The sequence below is a fragment of the Marmota monax genome, unplaced genomic scaffold (assembly GCF_021218885.2).
Source record: "Marmota monax isolate L192 unplaced genomic scaffold, Marmota_monax_Labrador192_F-V1.1 WCK01_AAM20220418_F8-fsc00167, whole genome shotgun sequence".
Lineage (NCBI taxonomy): Eukaryota > Metazoa > Chordata > Mammalia > Rodentia > Sciuridae > Marmota > Marmota monax.
The window spans coordinates 3,907,756-3,935,526 of record NW_026694116.1 but is presented as its reverse complement, the minus strand read 5'-3'; the positions used below and the strand labels follow the sequence as shown (position 1 = coordinate 3,935,526).

Here is a 27,771-nt window from a genome sequence, read left to right as displayed (position 1 = left end):
TGAGGCAGGGGGATCACGAGTTCAAAGCCAGCCTCAGCAACGGCGAGGCACTAAGCAACTCAGTGAGACCCTGTCTCTAAATAAAATACAAAATAGGGCTGGGGATGTGGCTCAGGGGTCGAGTGCTCCTGAGTTCAATCCCCATAGCAGCTCCAGGTCAGCCTTTGCCTTGGGGGAGGAGTCACAGAGGAGTGAGGAGGGCTGAGCTGTTTCCTGCATCTTCAAAGCACAGTCTCCTTAAAATGGAGAGAGACCAAAGAAAAGAGCAAAATGATAAGCATGGGTAAGATCTGGGAGTCAGGCACATGAATAACTATAATCTAGTTTTGTGCTTTTCTGATTATTCAAAATATTTCATAATCAAAATTTTAAGGCTGAATCTTAAGACCAAACACTCTAGCTTCTTGGGATGTCTCCTAGGCTCCAGTTAAGGGTGTGCAAAGGTAGCACTCAAGGAGCTGGGGTGGTGGGTCAATGGTGGAGCGCTTGCCTCACATATGTGAGGCCCTGGGTTCCATCCTCAGCACCACATAAAGATAAATAAATAAAATAAAGATATTGTGTCCACCTACAACTAAAAATATTTTTAAAATAAAAAGATCCCATTCATGTAGGCATGACAAGACTCCAGAAGGTGCATCCCCAATGTTGAAGTCTCTTGTCTCTGGGTGAAGGGGAAGGGTATTTTTGGTTTTTCTAGGTTTTCTACCAGGATCACACATAGGCTTGGTAACAAGGAAACAAGAAGGAAGAGAGGCAAAGAAGAGGAACGGCCCTGCTCTGCTGACAGCTCACTGAGGTCTGGGCTCCCTCCTGCTGGAGCACAAATGAGCGATCACGGCGCCCCAACATTTAATATGATACACTTACGATAGTTGTTTTCCCCGAGGCGGGCGGACCTAATATCACAATCTTCGGCACTGTGGAATAAAAAGACCTGAATGTCACCGCTCAGGAAGACAAGCAGCCTCCCATGCCCACGGTGTGCTGGGTGTATTTATCTCTCTCCTCCCCAGATTTCATTTCTGCCGGTGACACAGCCATTTGTAACCCGGTGGCTCAGAGACGCTCGCACCATAGAACATATTCTCTGTGTTTAGAGAGGTAAGTGATCACTGAGATGGTTTATTTTTCTATCTCCATGGGGACGTGGACACAGCAACTTGTTTGCCAAACTAATAAATATCAAGAACAATTGGGATTTCAAACACCATAAAGCATTTTAAACAGGGACTTTGTCTCAGGGACACTCTCTCAAAGTTGTATTTTATGTAAATCGACCTTCAAAGCTCTTTTTATATTTATGCCTTTTTACTTAGCAAATTGTATTCCCGTCATTTCATAGAGGAAAATAATGGAAAAAAGCCTGGGCCAGATTTATAAAACCTGAGACGGGAAAGTCTTTGTTTTCAAATATGAGCATTTCTATGCAAATGGAAGACACTGGCAGCTCATGTGTCACCACAGCCCTGCCTCTGGAATGTTCTTGGCCCCGCAGGATTCCCGAAGCGGTTCCCACATGGGGAGCATGTGCTGAAGATCATGCGCGAAGACCACCATTGGGGGGAGCAGCAGGCATGTGCGTGGGGTCAAGCTGCGGAAACAGCACGCTGTGTCTGCACAGACAAACCTGCAGTGGCCTCTTTTGAGCGCCATCTTGGTTACATGGCCTCCCCTCACTTGTGGGAAGGGAGTCATCTTATCAGGCCCTGCTTGCGTGGGCACAGGTCACTGTCTGCACAGAGAGCCCATTCCTGCCAGGCCAGCAGGAAGGAACCTCAACCATGCAGAGGGATGTGTATGACCTACTTTGGGGACAGACAGTGAAGGAGCCAGGTGCTGTCCTCTTGGACAGCAATTTAATAGTCAGCACTACCATGCCCTGCCAGGCTGCTTGGCCTTAAACAGAGTTTTGCCCAAATTCACACAGCACTTTCATTTTCAGGGAAAACGTGGCAAGTTCAAGGCGATTCACTGACCCCCGGCACAAGCTCCAGAGCACTCTTCACGCTGGCTGGAGGCTGCTGAGAAGAGCAAGCTGGATGGCTCCAGGTGGCCAGTCAGCTGGGCACGGGGCTGACCTGCAGCCTATGGTCTCTGGTCTCCAGCAAGGGAAGTGCTCTCTCCCCAGCTCATGGCTTTCTGCTGCCACTTGGCTTTTACGGGTCCCTAACAAACTGCTGTAACCCCCTGAGTTCTCTACGACTCTGTTTATAAAGCTGCCTGCCAGGCCCTGATGTTGGAATGGAGGTGACTGCTTCTCAAAGCCCACAGCCCTTCCTGCTGGTGGCAGTGTGAACGAGGGGCATGGGAGGCAGGCACAGGGCAGCCCGAGTACCTCCTCCAGCCTGGCCCTTGCCCAGGAGTACTGGGTGCCAGGAGTACTCAGCAAACCGCCGCAGACACTTTTCTTTCCAAGTCAGGTTGGGCTGGAGCACTTCCTGCCCAGACTGCTGCCAATAGGCTTCTGGCCAAAAGTCCCTGTGTGCCTTTAGTGCCCCTGGATCCTCAGAGGCAGGTCCTCCAGAAGGGTGGCCCTGCCATCCAGAGCCTCATCTAGCTGGGGTAAAGAATCAGTCCCTCCTTGAGCTGGGGCCTCTGGGCCTTTCTCGTTCTTCCTCTAGATGTCCCTTCATACTCCTGTCTTGTCACTTGTCACTGCCCTATCAGGAATGTCCTCCTTACTCCTGCTGTCTCCTCCTCTCATCTTGGGTCTCCTGTCGGGGCTCTCGACCACGTGGCATGCAGGGCCACCTCCACCTTGGAGAGCTTCATCCCACAGCAGAAACACCATGGCCCTGGGGGCGGGTACCAAGGCTCATCCCTTTTGCCACCCCCACTGCAGCACCCATGGGGGCCCCCTTGGCTGGCTGGCTGTGATCACCAAGTATCCACCACCCTTGTCACCACCATTACTGCCATCTGACAAAGAGCTCCCTCTCCAGCCTGCATTCTTGGAATGAGTCAAGCAGAAAAGGGGTTTAGTCAAAGACCAATGTGGCTGGGAGAGTCCCGCACAGGCTGGGAGCAGGCCCAGGGCTGCCCGCTAACTAAGGCCACCAAGTGTCCAGGGGTACAAGCATGGCTGGGCAAGGCACCACACACTGCAGCTTGTGCCCATGACACTCTGACGTGGGTAGGCAAGCCACAGGCTCCACTCTGCCACTGCTGCCCAGGAACCAGGCCTGGTGGAGACACCAGGGAGAGGCTCATGCGACCAGGGCAGCTGAGGCCACAGGCCCAGGCCTCAGCCATCACAGAAGCGCAGAAGGCCTTCCAGCATCTGAGGTGGGGGCCAGGACAGGGACTCGGGGGCCCATTCTCTGGCCCTTGCAGGGCCCTCACCCTGGGTGAGAAAGCCTCGACAGAGGGGAACACACTTGAGGGTCTGGTTAGAAATGAGGTGGCTTTGGGGTTACCTAGTCAGGTGAGACTGGAGCTGGGGTACCATGGATGGCTTGCAGAGAGGGACAGCAGGGAGATGGCCAAAGGCAGGAGGCCTCATGCCATGAAGTGAAGCCTTGCTCAGGCCAGGAGGGTGCTGGCTTGACCCTGGGGCCACAGAGTGTGCCCAGTGCCCTAAAGGGGCTCCCAGCACAGGCTCTGCTGTGCCCCAGAACACCGGCCAGACCAGGCTGGGCTCAGGGCTGGTGGCGCCTGAGAGGAAGGGCAGTGCATGGCACCAAGGGCATTCTGGGACCAGTCCAAATCCCACGTGCTGCATTTGTTCTGGCAAAGTTCCTGGGCCCATGACACCAGGGGACCCCCCGCCGGGTTTCTATAAGTGGCTCCCAAATTGTACACATCTATAAAAATGCTTTAACAGGGGAACGTGCGCGGCCTTTCCCCCACCTAATTTCTCACACTCATTTATGTGATTAATTTCAGTTCTTAAAATCTAACACCTTGAAGCTCCAGCCTGCTCATAAGTAATTATTTATAAACAGTGTCATAAAAGGCTGCTTGACTGCCAAGAGTAATCAACTTCCTCCAACCACTTCAAAGGAAATCAAAGAACCTTTCCATCCACAGAGCCTTTTGAGGTTTAACTAGGAGCATGATTTAAAATTCACAGGAACCCCTTAGGTATTGAGCTTAATACACAGCTTTCCTGGACAAACGTTTGATAGGAGACGAAACACACCATTACCTTCACCAGCGCCGGCTCTAATATTGCCCAGGGCCACTGTAAATGCTCACTTTGTACTAAATCTGCTCTTCTCGTGGTGAAGGGGCTGCCAGCCCTGCTGTGGCTCCCTCCCCACCCTCCTGCACGCTGGCTCTCGGGCAGAGTGAGTCCAGAGCTGCGCTCCGCTGCCCCAGCCGTGGCCAGTGTTGCCTGTGTTCAAGTTGACCTTGCGGCCGGCACCAGAGGGTTGAGGGCCTGGCTCCAGTTAACTCAGGCCACCGTGTGGCTAGAAGGAGACATGCGGATCCCATAACTACCCAGGACACTGGAAATATTTGTTGGGTGTCACATGACCTCACCCAGCCCCAGCAGTCTTCTAGAACACAATAAGATTGGCTTGAACTGGCTCCAGGCAACTCCTAGAAAAGCCACAAAAGCAATTTGTGCCCCACCCTCCCTAGAACAGTGTGGTAAACTATTCTATGAAGGCTCCAGAGTATTTTTAATCTATGGTAATTTCCCCACATAACTGAAAACAAAAAATGAAAATTTAAAAATTGGCATTTTTTACTTTTGATAGGTTAGGGGTAGCATCTTTTGATCCTATATAATTGAATCTACCTTTTGTTTTTCAATAATTTGAACTAGACAGGTGGACATAGGCTGTGCTTCACCTGTGAGGGGGCCAGAGCAAGGGGAGGGAAGCCTGTGGACAGAATGTCCCCACATCCACAAAAGCTGACAGTCCAAGGCCTGGGAGTGGGGTGCAAGGCTGAGGGAACAAAACTACCAGGACCCTGACCACACCTGGGAGCCCTTGGGCTGGAAAGCTTTGGGGGTGGACGGACGGCACCCGTGGCTGGGAGCTAAGGAGCGGGTGTGGATTCTTCTCCCTGCCTGAGAGCGAAGGCAAACAGGAGGCAGGAGCAGCTCCGCCGAGGGCAGCCTTTGGAAAGGCAGGAGCCCGGCAATGAGGGGGTGACAAGGGGGCCGTCCTAAAGAGAGGAGGTGGCTGTCCAGCCAACACCAGCTGCATCCAAACCAGAATGATATTGGGACTTCAAAATCCTGATGCACTGGGCAGTGTGACACCAAAACAAATCCCCAGGCAGAGCAGCAAGGTGGGAACGTGAGGAGAAGGTGGCTTCAGGGTCAGACTCTCAAGCTCCTAGGCCAGGGCCCAGTGAAGCCTGGAGGTCAGTGGCTTCAGCACACAGAGCAGGGCCTGCAGGCGCCTGGCAGGAGAGGTAGGAAGTGCCAGCACAACCCCAGGCCTTTGTCACCAAGCACAGCTTTTAATTTACAAAAATCTCATTAAGCTCTTCACCAACAAAAAGCTGAACATCACAACTGCCAAGCCCCTGTCCCCCACAGGGGCAAGTGGGCTTGTCATCCCCCCGGCCGTCACTGGCCACCAAGGAATAGGCCAGGCTTCATGGCCCCGCTTGCAGAGAGGGAGACTGGCACCAAGCCTGGGCAAGGACCCCACTGTCACTTCCTACTCTGGAGACAGTGACCTTCTAGGGTGGGTGGGGCTGTGGAGGCTCCCTGCCTCCTGGGCTGCACTTGGGCCCTCTCTTGCCTCAGCCTGGCCGCCGCTTCCCTTCCCCTTTGAGTTTCACTTTGCTTTTACTCCCACCTTGGTCTGCCTCCTGACTTCACTGTCCCTCTGCCTCCTTTGCCACTGCTGGTGGTGGCCCAGGACAGCAGTGCTGCCAGCGGCCCTGGAGTAACAGGCGGAGCTCAGCCAGGCAGCCCCAGCTCTGCCTCAGGGTTGGGAAGAGGAAGCAGAAATTTTCCCTCTGAAAACGAGGAGGAGCCTCCCACCCCACATGACAACCCACAGGGAACAGGCCTCTCAGGAGAGTCGCTGTAGGGCACAGTGAGCCAGGTCTGGCCAGTGAGGCTGCGGGGAAGACTGGTGGGCGGCCCCCAACATGGCTCTGCCTCCACCTGGGCATATGGGCGCTCATCAACCCCAGCTGGTGAGCCAATGCCCAGCCACCCGTGCCCACCTGCAAACTCAGAAAAGGGCACTGATGGGGCTTTCTTTGAACCCAGGGCAGGGATCTACGCAATGGCATGGGGTCCAAGAAGCACGTTCCTCTGATGCGCCACAGCCCAGCCTGAGACCATGGGTCACTGCAGTGTCATGAGCCCCCTTCCTCCTCCAATAACCTGTGCTGCTCCTCACCTGAGGCTGTCTGAGACCCACCTCAGGCACCTCAGGCCTTGTCCCTTTCAGCCACACCAGTACTGACTCCTTAAAGCAGCCATGAGTTATCAAAGTTATCAAAGAGTTATCAAAGAGTTATCAAAGAGTTATCAAAGCTCCAATACGCTGGTTTTCCCTGACAGCTCAATCCTCCACCTGGCAAATCGGCCCAAGGCACCTTGGAGTGAGGGGTCTGCTTGCTCCAGGGCCTCCCTGGCCCCTCCTCCTGGTTCTGCACTCTGGCCTTGGGTCTGGCTGACCTGCACCTGGCCAAGGCTTGGGGAGCTCTGGAATTCATTAGCTGGCACCGATAATGAGACCATCTGAAAAGCCCAGTGCTCGAATGTCTAGGTAGACCAGAAACCAAACGCACCTGACAAGAGGACTGATCAGAGAGCTTAAACCCAACAGGCGACATCAGCTAGGGCAGGCGGAGGCATTAATAATTGATTCTGTGGGCCATTCTGAGGTTTGCATTTTAATAACTTGGCAAGAGAATTTTTATTAGTTGCGTTCCAAAAGAAATGAAGGCATTTTTCAATTAACCACCTCAAGTTGTCAAAGCTCCTCCTCCCCCTGCTCCAACTCCTTTCAAACACAAGTAGGACAGAGTGGCTCCTCTTATGGCCAGGGTCGGGCAGGGGCTCTGAAGGAGCAGGGGCCTGCACACTGAGTGCTCACCATTATCATTGTCGCGCTGTAAGTGCTTGATCAGGAAGGAGATGGGGTCCTCAGGCTGGTAGACCAGGAGCTGCTCCAGCATGGTCTGTGGGCACAGGGCAGACAGAAGCACTCAGCACCCACAGGGGCCCTGGCTGCCACAGCTACCAGACATGGGCCTTCTTTCTCCATTGCACCCTGCCAAACAGGCCTTCAAACTGGGACCTAGCCCTGCCCCATCTGGCATCTGCTGGAGTCCCCATGAGCAGAGGCATGAGGGGGGGAAGGTGTTGTGGGGGGGGCACCTGGAGGGACAGCACCCTGACTCAGAGCAGGCTGTCCCAGGGCCTTCTCCCCTGGTTCCCTTTGTACTTCCCATCAAGCCTCCTCCCAGTTCTCCTCAGGCACTCCACTGTCAGCATCTCCAGAGTCTTAGCAGAGCTATTTCCTAGCCTGGAAGGCTTCTTCCTCATTCTTGTCCTAGTCACCTTCTACTGGGTCCTCAGATTTCAACGGGAACATACCTTTCTGATCATATGCACTAGGTAACCACAACTGTCCCATGCTCCGGCACACCTGCCCTTGCCTCACCTTGTCCCTGCCTGCCTGATCATCCCCCCAGCAGGCCATGGGTTCTGTTGATCTGTCTGTGTGATCCCCAGGGCCCGTCACAATCCCAGTAGGTGCCCAGCACATTTGTTTATGGGGACAGTTAACCACCTGGGTTGCTACTACCTGGGTCCTTCCAGAGGGGGCAGAATAGTTATCACCCAAGTATGGAAACAATCCTCAGAAACTCTGGCCATTTAATCCATTTGAACAAACATGTTAAGGGCAAGCAGCTGCCAGGGCTTTTGAACAAATGGCACAGAAATGAACTGCTGGCTGATATGAGTGAGGCTGGTGGGACGAGGAGGAAGGGGCTTCAGTCCTGAAGGCAGAGGAGGTGTGGAGCAGTAAAAGGAACACCAACGTGTGACACAAGTCCTGGTCCCAGCCCCACTCCAAGTCTCACCGGCAAGTCCCTTCCCTCCTCTGAGCTCAGCTCCTCCACCTTTTCAATGGAACAGGTGGACTAAATCCATGTTTGCCTGTCACTGGCTGCACTGAGAGGATTTTAGACAGTTTGCTCATGATGATGTGGTTGCATATTTAATGTGTATAAGAAAAAATAAATACATCAAATCTATAATTTCAAGGATTTTGCTTAAGATGAGGCAAAAGGAGTTAACCTTTAAAAGTAAGTTGATTTCAAGAAATGATTTGGGGGTTGGGGATGTGGCTCAAGCAGTAGTGCGCTCGCCTGGCATGCGTGTGGCCCAGGTTCGATCCTCAGCACCACATACAAAGATGTTGTGTCCGCCGAAAACTAAAAAATAAATTTAAAAAAAATCTCTCTCTCTTTAAAAAAAAAAAAAAGAAATGATTTGGTTAAAACAGGGCGACGTGGTAGTTATGTGAATCTATACATCTCACAAATTTCAGATTCACATCCAAACCAAGCCTGTAGTATGATGCCCCACATCAGTTTTCAGATTTTGACAAGGTACTCGTGCTGTGTTCCATGTCGTCACTGGGGGAACCTGGGCGAGGCTAGATCAGAATTCCACACTGTTTGTGGGATTGAACCCAGGAGTGATGTCTGTGAGCTAGACCCAGCCCTTTTGAAAAGGTTACTTTGAGCAAGGTCTCAGTTGCTCACGCTGGCCTGGAACTTTTGATACTCCTGCCTCAGCCATCCAAGAAGCAGGGATTACAGAGGTGTGTGCCACTGGTACCTGAAATCCATATTATTTTTGTGACTTTCCGAGTCAGAAATTATTCTAAAATTAAAAATATTAAATGAAATGGTCAAAACTCTGGCGGAAACATCCAAGCAGGGAAGGACTGGAAAGAGGCAGCGGAAAGCCCTCCTGGGTGGCCCCCCGGCAGGGCGCCAAGACCCGGGACCCTGCGCCGCCCGACGCGCCGCCCCGCTCGGTGACCGCGCGAGCCCCGCAGGCTCCGCGGGGGGCTCGGCTGCTGGAGGCGGGCTGCAGCCGGGCTGGCTCTGCGGCGTGCAGGCCCGAGGCTGCGCCCGAGGGCGCGGGCGGCGGGGACGCTGCGGGGCCCGCGGAGGGGTCACCTGCATCAGTTCGAAGACGTGTTTCTCCTCCCCGTACTGGGGCATTTCCGGGGGGATGAGATGCGGGGCCGAGGTAGCGTCCATGTCGCGCGGCGCGCGCTGCCTAGCAACTGGCAGCCAGGGCGCCGCCGGCTGCGTCATCAGAGCGCGCCGCGCCCCGCCCCCGCCCCTCGCGGGGCCTCAGGTGGCCCGACGACAGCCCAGTCGCCCCGCTGCCGCCCCCGCCCGCCCGGCCCGCTGCCGGCTCCCCGCTCCCGGCCTCCGCCTCCCCGTCTGCAGCGTGGCGCAGGCGTTCCAGACGGGAGGGCGCCCTCGCGGCGGTCCGCGACCCAGCGGACCCCCGACCCCGGCGCGGCCCGGCGGCCACGTGACCCGAGCGCGGCCCCGCGGTCACAATCGCCCCGCGGCCCGCCCCCGCCGGCGCCCACCCCGCCCACTCCAGCCTCCCGAGTCCTAAGCAGGGCCTCCCCGCCCTCCGGGGCCCGGACGCCCACGGAGTCACGCCAGCCTGCGCTCTGTGCCCGTCCTGCACAAGCAAGGGTAAAGGGGTCGAGGGGGCGGGCGGGACGCGGCGCGGCGGGCCAGGGGCTCCGGCTGGCCAGCTGCCTGCTCTGTGCCTCCCTTCCTTCCCTGGTGCCGGAGGGGGTTAGTGAAGTCTCTGGACTGAGACTTGCAGTCAGTGAGCACGCGATACGCGGAGGCCGCTGTGGGTAGTAGTAGTAGTATCTTATCTTTGCGACAGCCATGTGAAATAGGCGCTGTCGTTCCCATTTTACAGGTAAGAAATTGGAGGATCAGACTGACGAGTCCCTCATTTTACAGATGCATAAACTAAGGCTCAGAAACGGGGAAAATCTTTCCCAGGGTCACTGGTCAAAGCAGAGGGAGATCCGGAACTGGAAGTAGGCATCCTGACTCCAGCCAACAGACACCCTCCAAAGTAAAACCAGCAGTGCTGCCTTTTTCCCCCAAAACTGCTTTCTCAAAGTGCACACATCTTGGTGGGCTTGTCAAACCCAAAGACAGCTGGGGAAGAAAAGGAAGCTATCTCCCCCGAACAAAGAACACAACAACCAAGCCTGCAATTTGTGGCAGAGAAGTTCAGTTTGCTTCTTGGACATTTCTGAAATGACATACCTTTCTCCTCATTTATTTTAAGCCCTAGGCGTTTTTCATACCATGATTTAATCTTCTTTAGCAGCCTGGGAAAATACAAATCAATTACAGCCTAAAACCTATCAGGTAATCATTTTTTTCCTCTCTCCTTCCCTAGATCCAGAAGTGCCTGCACCCTGTACCTTTCATCTACACTAATTTGGCTGCAGAGCTCTTGTTCAAGGGATGATCACTTTGGATAGCTTATTACAGCTCCTCTCGTTGACATTCCTGGTATGCATGTCACAAGTTGCTAGGATCAAGAACCAAGTCAGTTTTGCTCTCAGGGCCACCAGCCAAGGTATCGCTGTATCCTTGGAGAACTTGGCAGTCTCAGGAATCCCCAAGAGGATGGCAGGGAGCTGGACTCAGCCCCCTAAATCCTAGTCCCTATTGCTTTGAGGTGGGTAATAGGGGAAGTCTAGTGGGAATGGGCGTGAGGCCCAGGGTGTAGCTAGTGGTTGAACCCTAGAAGGGGTCTGGCAATCTGACTGTCCCCACCCCCAGCCAGTCTGATTTGTAGCAAGTTTGTCTCCAAGGAACAGCAGGGAGGGAGCCAAAAGCCCAGACTAGAAAGGTAGGCTGCGGGAGGAGTCCAGGCTTGCCCATTTCCAGTTGCTCCATTTCAGCTTGTGAAATAACACGGCCTCTCATTTCTAGGCTGAGGGGATAACTCAAGGTAAAGCATGCCCAGGGCTTGCTTACTTAGAGCCCTGACCAACTGTTCTCATGAGGACAGGGTGAGCCAGGATCTAGGGCTGGAGCATGCCTGTCCTTTGCCCTGTACCACATCCACCCAAAGTCCCTCCTGCAGAGACTGTGCGACTTGCTTCTCCCACATGCCCACCAAGCAGTTTCATGTCATCACCTATGCCCTGACTGATCTCCCACTCTTTAACAGGTGGCTTCTTCCAGGGCAGGGGGCCTGTCCACTTTGGCCAGTGTCATAGAACTCTGTACCTGGACAGCATCTGGCAAAGTGAAGACCTAGCAAGCAAATGCCTGCCATGTTTTTACCCCCTTGGCTTAGAAGCCTCCAGTGGTTCTTCTGAACACCCAGCCTGACCCCAGGACAGGGCCTGTCTGCTGCCCTCTTCTGCAACTGCTCAGTCTTCCTGCATTCCCCACCCCTCAACCCAGCCCACAGTCCCACCTCTCCACCTCTCCTACCCCAGCAGCCCCTGCTTCTTTCCAGGTGCACACAGTTGTGGCAATCACCTGCCATCGCATGCAGAGTTTGATCCCAATAGTTCTAGTGGCTGCAATGATGGTATTATCATATTGCAGGCCCGGGGTCTACACCTACACCTGTCACCTCATCTGGTATTCATCCCAAGACTGGGCAGCTAATGCTGCTCTCTCCCTATGGCATGTTAGGACACTGAGGAGTAGCTTGCCTGAGGTCAGCCACAGGGGTGGAGCCAGGGCCATTTTAACCACTCTGACCACAGCACTGTGGGCAAAGGCCAGCCTGACTGGGTGCACTCTCTCCCCTGGAAACCCATTTCTGCATCACTGTGACTTTTCTAGGTCTTCCCTCTGAGTCATTTGCAAACCCCAGACTGGATTAGGGTGGGGCAGGTAAGCACTTGCCTTGGCACAGCACTTAAGGGGCGGCTGGGCTGTGGCTCAATAGCAGAGCACTTGCCCAGCATGTGTGAGGCACTGGGTTTGGTTCTCAGCGCCACATGTAAATAAATAAAATAAAGGTCCATCAACAACTTAATTGGCACCAAAAATCTCAATGATCAACGTTTTTTTTTTTTTTTTAAATATTTGTTTATTTATTTTTCGGTGGACACAACATCTTTGTTTGTATGTGGTGCTGAGGATCGAACCCGGGCCGCACGCAAGCCAGGCGAGCGCGCTACCACTTGAGCCACTTCCCCAGCCCCAATGATCAACGTTTTTAACAGTATTTTCTAAAAATCAAAAGTAATGTTAAAATCCATTTAGAATATCAAAAATTGAAGTAAAAGTCAGATACTATTAACTGAATTTTCCTTTTGCCACAGGCTCTAGTGTGGCGCGGCACTATCAATCCTGTTCTTCCTTAAAATTCTGTCATTTTGTTCTTTGTAGAATTTTGTGTTCATTTTTAATTTTTTGTGTTTTGTATTCACTTTAAAATTTTTTTTTGGTTGTTGTATTTTTTTATACCTTTATGTTATTTATTTATATATGGTGCTGGGGATCAAACCCAATGCCTCACACATGCCAGACAGTGCTCTACCACTCAGCCCCAGCCACAGCCACAGCCCTTATATTCACTTTTTAAAAAATATTTTTCTCTCGATTACTGATTTTTTTTGGTTCCCCCTCAAGTTTCGCAGGAGGCAGCTGACTCCTCCCTCACCCTAGTCCTAGTTGTGGTGAACCCAACTGCACAGGAAGCACCACAGAAGCCCAGTGTGCCCAGGTATGCCATCTCTGCCCCCTGGGAAGGGGGCCAAAGATATGGCAGGTGTTCAGTCAGCAGTGGGCCCCAGCCTCCCTGCCCTTCCTTCCCCACGTCAGACGCTGTGCCTGAGTATGGGGAGCTTGAGGGGAAGGAGGCTGCCTAGCCCTGGACAGGCCCACACCAGCCGCCAGGGGAGTGGTGGTCCTCCTGCTGTTGGCTGGCACTCTCCTGAACCTGCCTGTTCAGGGTTATGGGGCACGACTCTCAGGACCCTCAGCTGGCTCATCCCACTGAAGGGCTACCCCTCTCAAATTCTCTGGTTCACTGTGCCCATGGTCTGTGGAGACATCTTCTGGTCCGTCTGTGCTGCCATCTCCTCTTGCAGCAGAGATGTGCTCCCAACTCAAGCTCTCCTCATTGCTGAGGGTGCCGAGGGGGACAGGAAGGAATTCTTCCCACATCCATCCTGTCTTCACTCTTCCACTTGAGACCTGCCCATCCTTGCTGTGTTCCTGCCCCTTCCACTGGGGACACCTTGTCCCTACCTTGGAGCCGACTCCTCTGATCCCCACTCATGAGGCACAGCCAGATGTGGCAGGGGTAAGGATGTTGGTTAACCAGGACGTGTAGAGCCTGGGGTGTCTCTGGGCCTCCATTTCCCTCCTGGAAGTGAAGGGGAGTTGGCCTGCTGACCTTTCTAGCTCTAACAAACATTCCATAAATCTGCAACATTTTTCACATGCTCAGAAAAATTGAGGAGTCAGAGTATAGAACCCTCTGCCCTTTCTGCTCACAGGGGATTCTAGAAGCTCTTGGGCCACCTGTGTCCCACCGGGACCACCCTGTGGCACCATGGGTACAGTTAATGTTCCTAATCAGGGCCAGGTCTGCACATGACGTGGACTGAGGCCAGGGCCCCTGCCCAAGCGCAGAGCAGGGGGACTTGCAACTTATACTGAACAACCCAGCACGGACCCTTCCCAGCTAGCCCACTCTCCCACCTGCAGAGTGGCTGGCGTCTTAGTCATTTGGTCTTAACTGGTGTTCTGCTGGTTTTTCCTCCTATGGGCATACCCCTTGATTCCCGGGTTGTGTTGGTACCATAGGGAGGCCCTGGAGGCTGTGTATATGTGTGTGTGTGTAGACACTCGTAATTGCAGAAGCCAAGGAAGAGAGAAGCTGTCCTGAGAGAAGGAAGTCACATTGCATGGGAGACTGTCCCTGGACGAGGGTCAAGTTTAGCATGGTCATGGGTAACCTGGGAGATCCTGAGTGAGTTGTGTGGTCTCCTAGGACCCTGGTTACCTTCTCTGTAAAGCAGGGATCAAACAAACAGTCCCTGTGCCCCAGGGCTGTGGGGATAGGCTGAGCGGGTTGGGAATCTTTCTCTCCCGAGCCTCCCTCCCTCCCTCCCTCTGGGGCTGGCTCCTCGTTTCTGGCCCCTGGGGCCTCATGGCCCTCTTCCTCCCTGTAGATCTCTCCTATCCTGTAAGTGACCACAGAGGACAACCATGAATGAGGCCAAAGAGACCCTCCGTGGCATTGAGCAGAAGTACAAGCTGTTCCAACAGCAGCAGTTCACCTTCATCGCAGCTCTGGAGCACTGCAGGGAGAACGCACATGACAAGATCCGGCCCATCTCCAGCATCGAACAGGTGGCACCCGACAGGGCTGACCCTGGTCACAGGAGCCTCCCCAGCCCAGTCCCCACACCTGAAAGAGCCCAGGAAAGGGAAGCACATTTGTGCCTGAATTAGATTAGGACTCAGACCCTAACTGATGGAATAAGTTCCCCCCATTCCTCCCCTACCAGACTCATCCAGCCAAGGTCAAAGTCCACCTGCCACCTCTGTGACCTTGGGCCAGTGAGGTTACTTACCTCACTAAGCCTCAGTTTTCTCATATATTATGTGTATTCAGTGGAACCATCATGGAAAACTGCTGGCCCAAGTTTGGCCCCCAGTAAGCACTGGGGGCTGAGCAGTGGAGCTTTACTGGTGATCGAGATGGATATGGTCCTTGTCACCACATATTGCAGGGTACTGAGAAACTGCTAGTCACTTTTGCAAAAATCTTCCTTGAGGGTTAGCTGTTGTCCAAGTTTGCTCTGCAGGATTTGGAGGCCATCCATGACGTTAGGGGCCTGAGCCACAATGCAGCTAGGACCCCACCCACAGGCCAGGCCTGGACTGTAAAGAGGCCACTGTGAGGAAGCAAGCTTGCCAAAGCCCAGCTGCTTGTGAAGATGGTGGGGGTGGGTACCGGGCTCAGAACAGCTCAGGAGAAGCAGCCATAGAGAACAGGCAGCCCTTGCAGACAGAAAACATTGTTTCCCTGGTTTTTGTAAAACCCTTGTCCCACTTCCCCAATTTTTTAACTTGAAAAATGCTGAACATCCAGAAAGGAATAGCACACAACCTTTGCCAGACGCACTAGCTCTTGACCCTGAGCCCACCAGCTGATGACATGCCCCTGCACTGGCTCATGCACAAGCAGACAGGTCATCCCCCTGGAGCCTTTCTAAGGGCACCGGACAGATTTTCAGTCTCCAAGACTAGCTGGAGTCCCGTCTGCCTTGGCATCTGCCCCTGAGCTTCGTGACATGTGGGAGTGGCCTTCCTGCCTAGACTCATCAGAGGCTCCTATAAATCCTGTCCTTCGCTCTGATGCCCCATCTCAAGTGCTGGCTCTCAGCCCCACTAGCCCTCCCTGAGGCAGGCGTCCAAAGGCTGCCTGCACACACCCAGGCAGCCCAGTGACAGCTCTGTTGTGGCTACCACATGCTGTGGTGTCCATGCAGTTGTGGACAGGAGTCTCTCCCCTGACAAAGCTGGGGAGGAACCACTTCAGATCATTCAGGAAGACATCCCTTAGCGACAGGGAAGCTCTGTAGCCTGAGAAAGTTCCAGGTACTTGGGGAGGCAGTGATAACCTTCCCATCATCAGATCATGGTGAGAGTTAGTTGTGTATGGAATGAGTGATAAGTTAATGGGACCTAGACCCAACCCATTTCCTCCCCACAGGAGCTCAGGCCTCCTGCCCTGGCCCAGCCTCAGATGCAGTCACTGGGTGGTATCAGGTAACTGGAGAAAGACTCCCACCCAGGGAGGCCGCAGCCCCCTGCCAGCAAGGAAAAGTTGAAAGTAGATCAGAGGATCAATATTCTTAGCGGCCTTGTATGTCTTCTTCAAATACGTTCAAGTCTTATTTTTGGCATTTTAGCTCCTACCATTCCTAGAGTTGTTATTTGAATATGGGATGTGGTAGGAACATTTTTCTCATATGGATCACCCTGTCCCCAGCCTCATTCATTCACAAGCTGGGAGACACATTCAGCTAAGCCACTTCCACTGGTGTCCCAGCGGGTGATTTCACCTCTTTATCTCCAGTATTCAGGGTGTTAATCTATAAAAAATAAGGATTTTAAGAAGGTACCTACGCAGTGTGTAGGGTTTAGAGAAGAGTGAGATAGCATTTTGCATGGTGCCTGGGACACTTAGTGATGTTAGCTGTATGTTGTGGTCTGTATGTCAGAGTGCCTAAGTGTTACTGGTTTCTCCTAGTGAACCCGGGTGGCTGCTCCAGTGGGGGCCGGCACATCCCCAGCTCACATGAGACTGGCCTTTACAGGTGCAGAGCTACATGGAACACTACTGTAACAACTCCACAGACCGGCGGATCCTGCTCATGTTCCTGGACATCTGTTCAGAGCTGAACAGGCTCTGCCAGCACTTTGAGGCCATGCACTCTGGCACCCCAGTCACCAACAACATCCTTGACAAATGCAAAAGCTTGGTTAGCCAAAGCAATGACCTGAGCACCCTCAGAGCAAAGTAAGTCCCTTTGGGCCTTGGTGAGGCCTTGGTGTGTGCTGTGGAGGATCCCCAGGGGGACACTGAGCTGGTGCTCTCCCCTGTAGCTGTGCACAATTCCTTCGTGGCATGACTATCAATGAAGACCTATTTAAAACCAGGACATAGACACAGCAGGGCACCCAGGCAGCGTGTTTTTCCAGACACCACAGGGCAGTGGTTCTCAGCTCCCGACTTTCATAGCAGAAGCACCTGGGGCTCCTGGCCTTGACGTGCTGAGCTGGACCTGGTGGGGACACAGCCTTAGCACCAGGCCTGGAAGCTGCCAGCCAGTCCCCACAGCAAGGCTCACCATTCTCCCTCCTCTCCTGGCCTGCAGGTACCCTCACGATGTAGTGAACCATCTCAGCTGTGACGAGGCCAGGAACCACTATGGCGGTGTGGTCAGCCTCATCCCCATTGTCTTGGACCTTATGAAAGAGTGGATTGCCCACTCGGAGAAGCTGCCCCGCAAAGCGCTGCAGCACGTGAGTGAGCCCGCAGCATGTCAGAATGTCACCAGGGCAGCCGCTTGTCCTGCCCAGACCGCAGGCACCCAGCGTTGGTTAAGAAAGCACAAATGTAGGCAGCTGGAAAAAGACCGCCTCAAACCCAGGGGGCGAGACAAAGGACATTCCAAGCCTCCCTGGAGGCCGTCCGGTGGGAAACTGTAACTCAAGGCCAGGGGCCTGCTCCACGCTGGGTGCTCTGCTAACCAGTGTGGACTCCCCTGTGGATCCATTCCTGCTGGTGCTGGCACCCCTGCCGTTAACCCCAAAAGGGACAATACATCATTGAGAATCTCTCCTTCTCTTGCTTTCACTTGTAACTTTCCTGCTTCTAAGCTCTGTGCTGGTGAAGACGATCCCCACTTAATGAGTTGCCCAAACAGTACAGTGTTGCTAGAGGGTGTCCCAGGTGAGGGCACTGAGCCACACCCAGCAGCCATCCAGCTCCCTGCCCCAGCAGCCACAGGAAGCAGCACAGACTCTCTGCAGGACAGGGATGCTCCCACTCCCAGGATGGAGGGAGGGGCAGATGCTGAAGGAACGCCTCAGGGTTCAGTTCCCTGGACCAAAACAAAGGCAGTGAGCCCACCTCTCCAGAAGAATTCTGTCTGTGGTTCCTGAGCAAGGACCATGGCCTGATGATGTCCACAGCATAGTCGAGGCCCACACACTGTGTGATGCGTCTGCTTTGAGCTCTGATTGTTACTTTTTCCCTTCGCAGGGGACGACTTAGCTTCTGTATTGTTGCTTCCTCGGGGGCAGACAGTCAAGAATAAAAAATGTTCTACCACCTCTGCCTGGCTGGCTTGGTTTCCTGGGACTTCTCCCTGAAAGAAAACCTGCGTTTCTCCCAAGACCTCAAAAGATACTGGGAGGTAACCACACAGGCAAAGCCCCTCACAGACAGCAGAGAAACTGCTGCCACCAAGGGGACCCTGCCTCTAGAAAGGGCCTGACTCTGAGGTCCACACCAGGTAACAGAGGGCCAGTCCACAGACCTGCACCTTGTCTAGTAAGAGACTTCCTCAGGCAAGAAAACCTGAATTCCAGACAAATTAACAACCGCCACCTTCAAGTCCATCCCGAAGGTGCTGCTTCTGCCATGGGCAGCAGTTCTGACGTCCGGACAGCCGGGCGAGCACCTGAAAACCACTGTGACACAGCTTGCCATAAGGGTCCTTTCCTCAGCATCACAGGCCATGCTATCAGAAGTCAGGGCAGATCTTAAAATCTCATAGGGTGGTTTCCCACCTTCTGCAGAATGCCCAATGGGCATGAACCAGCTGGTGACAGCTATGCACCTTCTCCTGGCATATGTGCACACAGCTGGCAGGGATCAGGGCTGGTGAAATCTCCACAAAATGCATGTCCACCAGGTTCCACCAAAAGGATCCCATGAAACTCAACTGGCCACCCCTCCAGACACAGTTAGCAGGAGTGTGGACTGGCAGCCCCTGGCTCTCAGGGCTTCTCTGGTAGACATGACTCAACCCTTGACACACGCACACCATACCACTCTTTGAGAAAGACCAAAGATTTAAGGCAGGTACGTTATCAGTGAAGACAATCTTCCAGAACACAAAGGTGCTTAACAGAGACTAAAGCCTAAAGCCAGACCAATATTTGGGTGCCCTCCTCTAGCCACCCACGGTAACCACTCCAGACCCAAGGCTTCTGCATCTTTGAAGAGTCCCTACTTTACCTATAAGCCCAAGGCCAGTGTAAGTCACTCCATGTCACACAGCAGAGTAGTGCAAAACAATAAATTTTTATTTGTTCACAGTTAAACACAAGCAACTGCCTTGACATTTTAGAACATTCTAAGAAGGACAGCAAACCCTTTTGATTCCAATTCCCATTCACTGAGATTGTACCATGTTCTCTTGCAGTTCATGTTTATGGCATCTGATATGGATTGTTTTGACATGCTTTTAAGATCAAGGTGGGAAAGTTTAAACCTTTTGATGAGGGGACTTTCTTGCATTTAACTAAAAGCAGTCAGTTAAAAAAATCAGATTATTTTCATTCATGGGACCCCTTTAAAACTGCAAGTTAGCCTCATATGGTTCATCCATGATTGAGTTATAAAACTAGATTACGTCTTAGCAAAATCTGTTCCTCCGTAATGTAACTGGTCCATAGAAGTCTTCTGAAGATCGATCACTGATTCTTCCTAGTGCAAAATGCTTGGCTGCCTCTGATCAGCCAGAGTATGTGCTGCGCAGAGCCTGGGTGCACCCTCCTGCCCAAACACTGCACCAGGTGGGGAGGGGACGACGGGTGGGGGAAGGGTGTTTTGGGGTCCTTGAGCTCCTAAGTTCTGCTCCAAAAAACCTATTCCAATGACTAAACCAGCTAGCTTATCCCAAAGGGTGGCTAGTGTGGTGGCACTGGGCAGCGGCACAAAGCTCCTCGGCCCTCATGAACTCATTTAAATGAACACCAAAAGCAGCTGGGGCTCAGGTTTCCCTTGCATCTGCCAACAACCTTTCAGGTGAGCATGCACAGGTGGCAGGATGGTGTGGAAACAGCTTCCCTGGGCACACAGGGAGTCGCGGATAGGGAAAGGAACTGCCTGGGAACAAGGGTCTCAGCAGCAGCCTAGGAGCTAGTTCCTGACCTAAACTTCTCTTTTGGCTACAGAAAGAAGCTAAATCAAGTGCAATTAATGACTTTGCAGTGATCTGCTGGGAGGAGTGGGCACGCATCACCACTCAGGATGTAAACAAACGAACACCCTCAGACTGAACACGTTCTCTAACACTTTCTGTAAGTCAGTTCTACAGCATATGCCTCCAAGAGTGAAGCCACAGCAGGTGCCCAGTGTGCTCTGGTCACTGCACATGGTAACTGGCTCCCCTGCAAGGCAGACCCTCCTGAGTGGACCTGAGCTGCTCCTGGGACCACACCGGGAGAGTCCCTGCAAGGGCAGACAGCTCTCCACCTGCACTGCAGCATGGGCCTGACCTTGCCGGGCCCCAAATCCTCCTTCGCCTGCCCACACTGGCTCCCATGAGCTTCCTCATGGACTTTCTTTACTCTTCAGTTCTTGCTGGCTTCAAGTGGTAGGTTCTAGTATTTGGTGGAAATGACCATTGGCCACTCACAACACGCTTCTGTTGTCTACACAAAAACAAGTAACCAGTTTTCTTTCCTTAATGCCAGTCTAAGCTCTATGGTCCAGCTTACAGATTCTTGCATCCCATGACCAGGCATGCACCCTCTAAACAACTGCTGAAGTTTTATCTTTCTGGACAAAAAAGAGCTGGAAACTACACATTCTGTTGCAAATGGCCAGGGAGAGCCTAGTATGTGGACCCACTGTGCTGCTTTTACCCAAGGAGGTGCTGTCCTCTGGCCACAGCAGCAATGAGGTGGGGTGGGGGAGGCTGTTTTTAATTGTTAGTGGCTTCTTGGGCTTTCTTTTGGGTTGTGGCAGTATACCTTCTAAGAGTGTCGGCTGTTTCCCTTTAGTACATCACAGACAGTAGGAACTCTCTGCAGCTATTCCCAAAGGTCAGGCAGTCTTTCCAAAAACACTGTTGGCAAACCTGAACAGATTACTATGTGCCCACCTGCCTCAGTGATGCTGCTCTCAGCACTTACCTCTAATGACACCTCTTAAAACCTCTCCAGCTAAGAACAGACCCCAACCTCCTACCTCTGGGTTTCAGTTGGTTTCTTGATAGTTATAAGCATATTATTTCTCTGAATCCCACAGTACCAATTTTTGCAGACTTTATGATAGGGCCCTGTCACAAGCTTTTAAAAACCCATGAAGGTTCTTTCAGAGACGTGTGTGCTTATTTACAGTAGTGGGTTCAGGAGCTCATTTTTCTCTGCCCCTTCCTACTGCTCCTCTTGCCTCCCCCATCCCCAAATAATAGCACAGGATTCCCTTTTAAACAGATTCCACGCTGCATGAGATGCAGATTCTGGGCTGCTCAGGGCTGGTGCTGGGCTGGTTGGGGTCAGGAGGGAGTTCGTTCGAGTTATGGGTACTGGCCGTCAGCATAGCTCACAGTGATTTCCGGAAGGAGCCACCCAGTCCCAGACACCAGGAGCTCAGTCAGTGATGAGACAGGCTCTGCCGAGCATGCTCATCATTCCAATGCCTTTCCTTAGGCCTCAGCAGCCTCTCAGGAGTTCCTCTCCCTATTGCCTTTCATCATTAAACTGCTTGAGGTATCATCAAGTGACCCACTTGAACCCTTGCAAGGTTCACTACTTTCAAAACAAAAGCAAGTCTTGAACTAAATCTGGAGCCCTTTTCAACACCAAAGCCCAAGTTTTCAGGCTGGGTAACTTCACCAGGACCCCAGGACTCAATCTCCCATCTCTATACGTGTGAAACCCGTATAGAGCGGCCTCCTAGAACTCACAGGGGCCCAAGCCAGAGCACTGGGGTCCCTGGGCTATAAAGCTGGGAGATGGAACCTAGGCTGGAGGAATGGCACAGAAACTTGGAACCTTCAGCCACACCTCAGTCAACAGCCTCCTTCCTTCCCTACATTTACAATCCATATAACGTTCTTTCCCTTCTTACACAGGCCTCCTTTCCGGTGCCAGGTAAGGAAAGGCTGCAAATTAAGTGCCTGGTATCTTTGTTCTGTGGCACAGATTTAGTGGGCATGGGAAGGAGAAAGCACTGTAAACAGTTAACCTGTAACATCTTCCTGCCCTTTTTTAACTTGTTCATGTTTTCCTTGTATACAATGGAACAAGGAAACTAGAATATATTGGATTTTAAGCTTTCCTTTGGACAAAGCAGAATCGGAAATATGGAATCCCCCAGGACTCCACACTGGACAACCAGTGCTGAGGGCTGGCCTCTGCGGGGTGGCTAGCAGTCAGGGCATGCCCTTCTGTGGCTGAGGTCAGTCAGTTACACCAGAAACCCTGTTCCCAGCAGGTCTTTGGCCAGTATTGCCATGGTGACATGGAGTCTCTGCCTAGTTCTCTTTAGTTAGGGATACTAGAATATTTACTACTATACTTACAAAAAGACTTTCTCCCTCATGTGCTGGAAATTTCCACATGCCGTGAGATTTCGTACCATTACAGTTTAACTTCTTCACGACTGAACCCTTATATTCTTTTCATGGAAAGAACAGAAACAGAAACACCAAGTTCACTGGCTCCTTCCTGCCAAGTATCTCCTACCTGGACTGGGACGCCAGGAATGATCCTTAGGCGTCTAGCACTTCTTCAGAAGCATTTATTGAGCCTGGATGCTCGGCAGTGCTGGCGCTCTGACTTGTATGGCCCTCATGAGCACCTGCAGGCAGCCCACTCTGTACAGGCAGGCCGCCTCCAACACCACCCTGCCAGACTCAACTCTATGTTGCTCTGCCATTCCTAACCTGGAGAGGGTGACAATATCAGGCTCCCAGGAGAGCTGGCCCTGAAAGTTAGAATTTGTGTGAAAAAGCTGCTACCTTTGTGGTGGCCTGGAACCTACAGTAGTGTGGCAACCCCACAGCCCAAGAAATGTCACGTAAGCTGTGAAGAAAACTCTCTGGATCTCCAGAGCCTCTCTGCTGCAGTATTACCAAGTAGCCAGCAAACAAGAGACATGAATGAGCTCGGGGGGTGGCGGGGGGCCACCAGACCCAGGGCTGAACCAATAGCTCAGCTGGCAAGACCAGCCCAAAGGTGCAGCTCCACACACCTGAGCTTCCAGCAACCTCTCCCTGGGACCTCTCCTTGCACCCACAGAGAACAAGCTTATCAGCCACATGCCAGCCTGGGTCGGTGGGGTGCCACCATTCAAGCAAACACCAAATAAATAAGAGGTAGTGGGGAAAGAGGGACAAGAGCTTTCCCAAAGAGTGAGGAAGCAGAACCTCCACAGAGCCAACCAGACTTTGGAAACGGGCATTTGTCTACGCAGAACTTTCTAGGAAGTTTATCAGAACCGCCAAAAGAATGGAAGGGTGAATGAACCATGTTTTTCCAGATCTGCTACTTTAGATGCCGAACCTCAGAACCAAAAAGCAGTGAGAAGTCTCCCATAAGAGCTTTCCTGTGAAGTCAATCAGCTTTGCAAGGTACGTCTTCCTGGAAGGGACAAAACCAAACTTACCTGCAATGCCACCAACTGCCTGGTCTAACCAAGGGCCGCCCAGTTATCTGACTTCAGGAAAGCAGAGAGTGGTGTGTTAGACTCAAAGATGAAATTTGGCCTCATATTGCACAGGTTCAAAGGATGCAACCATTTGGGGGAAAAGGAAGGAAAATAAAGCTACTGAGGAACGCAAAATGGCCCTCCATTAGTACAGACTGCTGGGTGAATCAGAGAGGGTCAAGGGGAAGGCTAAGAGGCATTTCAAGGCCAGATCCAAAAACCGTTGTGCATTCAGTCAGGCGTCAAAAGGACCTCCGTCCCACTCCCACCACATGAGCAGCCACCCAGACCCTGGAAACAGGAAAGCCTTGAACGAGCATTCGCACCTCCTGTTCTTTGCCAACAAGACGCGAGTTAACACTGACTGACCCTCCTTAGCTGTGTTCGTGATGAGTCTCATTGTAGTCCATGATGCGAAGCTGACCAACACTGTCTGGGTTTGGGGGAGATGGATGCGGGCTGTCTAGGTTCAAGGGAGTCATGGCTTCCAAGCCCAAGTCTTTCCCCAGTTCTGTCTTTAGGGTCTCACAAAGGCTACTGATGGTCATGCCGTCCTCATCACACTGGCTCTCACTCTTATTACGAAATAACTCCCGGGCCTTCATGCCCAGGAAACTTTTGGAACTGGGGAGAGAGCCAACAGTCGTGGGGATGCTGGTGGAGGGCTCACCCGTGGCAGTTTCCCACCGGCTGCTGAATGGGCCTGCCCTCTGGCTTGGGGGTTTCTCCGGGGTAGAAAGCTCACTGCTACTGCTGCTGCTGCCTCCTGCTCCTCTACCTCCACTACTGCCCCGGGTACTGCCAGGCCTGGGAGTCTTGGTCTCTCCATTGTGGCCAGATGCCTCTTCATTGTGCCCTACCACGGAATCCGGGCAGCCATCATTACAACAGTCAAGCCTGTAAGAAATCCAGGAAGGAAAAAAGGAGTTGGTGACTGTGTCATCCACATTTGGGAGATGTGGAATTACTCCCACTGAATATGAACCCTGCTGGCCTGCTGTCTTACAACAGTGGACCCAAATAAGAGATCTCAAAGGGAAACCTAAGTCACAACCAGAGGTTCTGGGTGGCAATCTGCAACACAAACGGCAGATAGGGACTCAAGCCAGGAAGGTGGGAGGTCAACGGCACTGTGAGAAAAGGCAAGTCAGGGCGGCTCTCTGAGCCCTGTCCAACCAGCTGTAACTGCTACTGCCAATGCTCTGCAGCACTGCCTGCTAGTGGCAGCTTCATGGCAAGGCCAGGATACAATTCTTTCCTCCTACCTTTCTTCCGCTGCTTCAGCTGCTTCTGCCTTTTCCTCTTCAAGTTTTTTCAGGAGACCATCCTTTTCCAACCTGCCATACAAGTCTAAGATCTCCAACTCAAACACTCGGGTGATCTTTTTTTGAGCCTCATATCTGCTCTCTGCAGCCTCTAGCTGTCTTCTGAAAGACACAGACCCACCCGGAATATCGAAGACTCCCCTTAATAAGGAGCCACACTCGCCCTAACCCTTCCTATGAGGTACCTTGCCTGGGCCTTGACATCCTCCAAGTATTTCTTCTGTTCCAGAAGAAGGTGGTCTTTCTTGGCCAAATGAGATTCCAGTTCCAAAATCCGTTTCTGGGAGGTATCAAGTCTCTGATTCTGCTGGAGAACGTGGCTTCTGTTTTTTTCTAGTTCCTTCCGATAGGCAGTTTTCATCATTTCCACTTCCTAAAAAAAGGGACTGGAGTTATAGAAAATGAACAAGTCTTATCCATTTTGAGAAGGTGCTTTAGTATACTAATAGAAATACTAGAAACACAAACGAGTACAACTTTCTGAAAAGTAAGCTGGCTAGGATCAACTTAGCAACCCTTTCTTGAAATTTTTTCCTCAGGAAATCATTTGAAACATGAATACACATTTTATACAAAAATAATCACCACAGCTAATTTATAAGAGTAAGAAACTAGAAACATAGTAAACTCAGGGAAGTAAATGTCAGGAAGGCAGTTAAGCAAAATACATTTTGTATCTGTTTTTAGAAAGAGTACTATATCAGGACAAAAATAACAATGCACACTATAAACCTCTGTGGTGAACAGTACCCCCAATCATGCAAAATACATGTTCAAACACACCAAGTGAAATATGCCAATATTCACAGTGTGATTTCAGGTGAGGAGCATCACAGCCATTTACTTTCTTTTGTTTTTCTCCCTTCCCTAACACCACCCAGGCAAGCTGGAGAAGGCAACACCAGCAGGGCAATTCTGCTCACGTGGAGCAGCACGGCAAGCTGGGTCTCCTGACCACACTTCCTGGTGATGCTGTGTGGGTGACCTGCCTGCAGCTATACCCCTGAGTTAGCTGCTCTGGCCCCTCCAGAGAAGGAGAAAGCAGAAAAGAGTAGCTTTCTAAAGCCTGTGTTACGTTTGTGTGTGTTTACTGTGACAGTGAAGAGTACACAAAACCTGTTTTAAACTAAGGGCAAGGACGTAAATGCTCGTGAAGTCAGCCTCGGAGAAGTCCAGCAGGCCAACCTTCCAGGGTGCAGAGTGCAACAGACCAAAGCCCCAAAGCAGTTATCTTCCAGCCGCACTGAAGGGCACAGACCTTCAGCACAGGCTAGGGGAACACAGCTGACTTTAAAACGATGGCACAGTCAGCCTTCTGCAACCACGCGTTCAACCAGACACAAACTGAAAATGTCAAAAAAAAAAAAACAACAAAGTGTCTGTACTGAACACATATGGACTTTTTCTTGTCATTATCCCCTAAACAATTAGTTTGTCAACTATTTACAGAGTATTTACACTATATCATATATTGTAAATGATCTAGAGATGATGTGCATGGGTTATACACAGACACCATGCTTGAGTATCTGCAGGTTTGGGTCTCTATGGGGACCCTGGAACCAATCTCCCATGGATCCCAAGGAACAAATGTACTTATTTATGGATAATCATGAGATTTCTGATGAGTAAAATCCATGCACGCTCACCTCAGTAGGCTTCAGCAGCCCGAGCAGCCATTCCCCACCTGACTCAGACAGCTGCCCCCTTCCTTCACTGCCCTGAACAGGAACAACCCCAGTTCCTGGCTCAGAGGCAAATCCTGGCCAGCTCAAGGCAATGCCAGGGCAGTACTGAGTGCATGACTCAATCCTGGCCAACAAGGGCAACAGGGAGTATGGTACAGGGTTTCTAAGAAAGATTTCTGAAAACCCTATAGAAGAGACACTCTCCTCCTCAGAACATGGTGGTGTCTCCCCTGGACATCCGTGTGTCTGAAACCATGAATGCACCTAGTTAGAAAGCAAGGGTGATAGGAAAGCCCAGCTATGCAGAAAGATGGAAAGAGCCAGGCTCCTGATGTGCCAGAATCGTCAACTTGGCCAACCTAGAACTTACCAGCCTGGGACTTCATGTCAAGTGGGATAATAAATTCCTTCTGGTAAACCAGATTAGCTTGTTTTTGTGTGGTTTACAAGGGAAAGCATCCTGACTAGTACAATTTAAGATCATTATCCATTTTACGAAATGCAATGGGTCCCAAAATGGTAGGTAGCTGCTCAAGGTCCCAAAGAGTCGAAGACTGCTGTGCCCATCTACACTCTTCTGGAGAGACACCAAAAACATACTTTGGCCAGTTCTTTCAGAGGTTCTTTTAGGCCTGTTCCCCAAACTTTCTTCTCCCAAAGCCATTGTACCTCCAAAAGAAGTGATAGTTGGCTTCTAAAGAAAGTTTTACACTTAACATTCTTCCAGAGGGAGTCTAAATCTGAGGCTAAGAGGAGCTGAAATAAGGAAAAACTACTATGAAAATTACATATCTCCAACTCAAGGCTACTCTGTACATGTGGTCAAAAAAGACTCTACAAAGCACAAGCCCAAGAAATACTAAAGAGGAGGCCCACATGTGATGGAGAAGCTGGTGACAGAAAGCATCTGAGCATTTGCTATTAAAATTCTATTCCCAACACATTCACCAACATCACCCGAGGCTATTTATAAAGTGACATAAAACTGCCTGGACGTCACTGTGGAGGCACTAATTAATATCAGATCATCCTGTTGCCGGCCTTGTTGCTAGGACTGAACCACCATCTCAGAAATAAAATTCAACATGAAAAGAAAAGATGGCACGCACATGAGTGCACACCAGTACACACCCGCAGTCATGAGAGGTGTGTGCAACAGAACCAGTTCCCACCCTCTTCTCTCTCCTTCTCTCTGCAAGGGACAGAGGGAGAAGAGGGCCACGCCCTCAACCCTCCTCGGCAATTCCCTCAGGTGCTTTCACTTACAGTTACTCCATTTCAAAACGATCACAGGATAGCGGGGCAGTGCCGCACTGCTGGGCCGGGGTAAGGAAGGGGAGAACTCTTAGGATGGACAGCTGCCTGGGTCCAAAGAGCTTTTCCAAGTAAGATTTGGCTCCCCATACCTTGGTGGTGTCTGAGTGCTTGTTCTGCAGTTGTTCCAAGTACAGTTCGTTGACCTCCCCGAGCACCAACAGTTGCCTGTTCAAGAACTCCATCTGCTGCTGGACCGACTCGCTATTTGACAGCTAACCAAAACACATAAGCAAGCAAAGTAAAAAATATCTGACAACACAAACCAGCA

At 51.7% G+C, this 27,771-nt stretch overlaps 3 protein-coding genes across 18 annotated transcripts in view; 1 reads left to right on the top strand and 2 right to left on the bottom strand.

Moving 5' to 3' along the window:
- Positions 1-9,263, bottom strand: part of LOC124107427 (adenylate kinase 8-like) — a 61,386-nt gene extending 52,123 nt beyond the window's left edge. For 2 of the 4 annotated variants that reach the window (XM_046465379.2, XM_058585966.1), the window contains exons 1-3: positions 9,130-9,263; positions 7,026-7,110; positions 871-920 (exon numbers count right to left, since the gene is read on the bottom strand). In XM_046465379.2, the coding sequence (XP_046321335.1) occupies positions 871-920; positions 7,026-7,110; positions 9,130-9,213 (219 nt within the window). In that variant the 5' untranslated portion in view covers positions 9,214-9,263. Of the gene's footprint in view, positions 1-870; positions 921-4,150; positions 4,421-5,768; positions 5,902-7,025; positions 7,111-9,129 lie in introns of those variants that run through there. The other 2 variants (XM_058585968.1, XM_058585967.1) reach the window with 2 other exon arrangements.
- Positions 9,264-9,520: 257 nt separating this feature from the next.
- On the top strand, positions 9,521-17,836 carry Spaca9 (sperm acrosome associated 9). 8 transcript variants are annotated; one of them, XM_046465723.2, is made up of 7 exons: positions 9,521-9,669; positions 10,403-10,518; positions 12,610-12,703; positions 14,160-14,340; positions 16,317-16,519; positions 16,878-17,025; positions 17,768-17,836. In XM_046465723.2, exons 4-7 carry the CDS (start codon positions 14,197-14,199, stop codon positions 17,777-17,779), a joined length of 507 nt encoding a protein of 168 aa, XP_046321679.1. In that variant the 5' UTR covers positions 9,521-9,669; positions 10,403-10,518; positions 12,610-12,703; positions 14,160-14,196; the 3' UTR covers positions 17,780-17,836. The 8 variants fall into 8 exon arrangements, with proteins under 8 accessions (XP_046321679.1, XP_046321672.1, XP_046321671.1 ...); XM_046465716.2 differs by adding an exon at positions 11,815-11,865 and having other exon boundaries at positions 16,878-17,836; XM_046465715.2 differs by having other exon boundaries at positions 16,878-17,836.
- A 959-nt stretch (positions 17,837-18,795) lies between these two features.
- Tsc1 (TSC complex subunit 1) overlaps positions 18,796-27,771 on the bottom strand; it is a 55,623-nt gene continuing 46,647 nt past the window's right edge. For all 6 annotated transcript variants that reach the window (XM_046465709.1, XM_046465710.2, XM_046465714.2 and 3 more), the window contains 4 exons: positions 27,593-27,715; positions 24,684-24,871; positions 24,439-24,600; positions 18,796-24,070 (listed from right to left, as the gene is read on the bottom strand). In XM_046465709.1, coding sequence (XP_046321665.1) covers positions 23,548-24,070; positions 24,439-24,600; positions 24,684-24,871; positions 27,593-27,715 — 996 coding nt within the window. In that variant the 3' untranslated portion in view covers positions 18,796-23,547. The remainder of the gene's footprint in view (positions 24,071-24,438; positions 24,601-24,683; positions 24,872-27,592; positions 27,716-27,771) is intronic.

What these genes read in the sequence shown, in the direction of transcription:
- Spaca9 (XM_046465720.2), top strand. Translation starts at nt 14,197, where the DNA reads ATGAATGAGGCCAAAGAGACCCTCCGTGGCATTGAGCAGAAGTACAAG. An exon ending in CCATCTCCAGCATCGAACAG is followed by an intron (nt 14,341 to 16,316) that starts GTGGCACCCGAC and finishes TGGCCTTTACAG; the next exon opens with GTGCAGAGCTACATGGAACA. An exon ending in CTGAGCACCCTCAGAGCAAA is followed by an intron (nt 16,520 to 16,877) that starts GTAAGTCCCTTT and finishes CCTGGCCTGCAG; the next exon opens with GTACCCTCACGATGTAGTGA.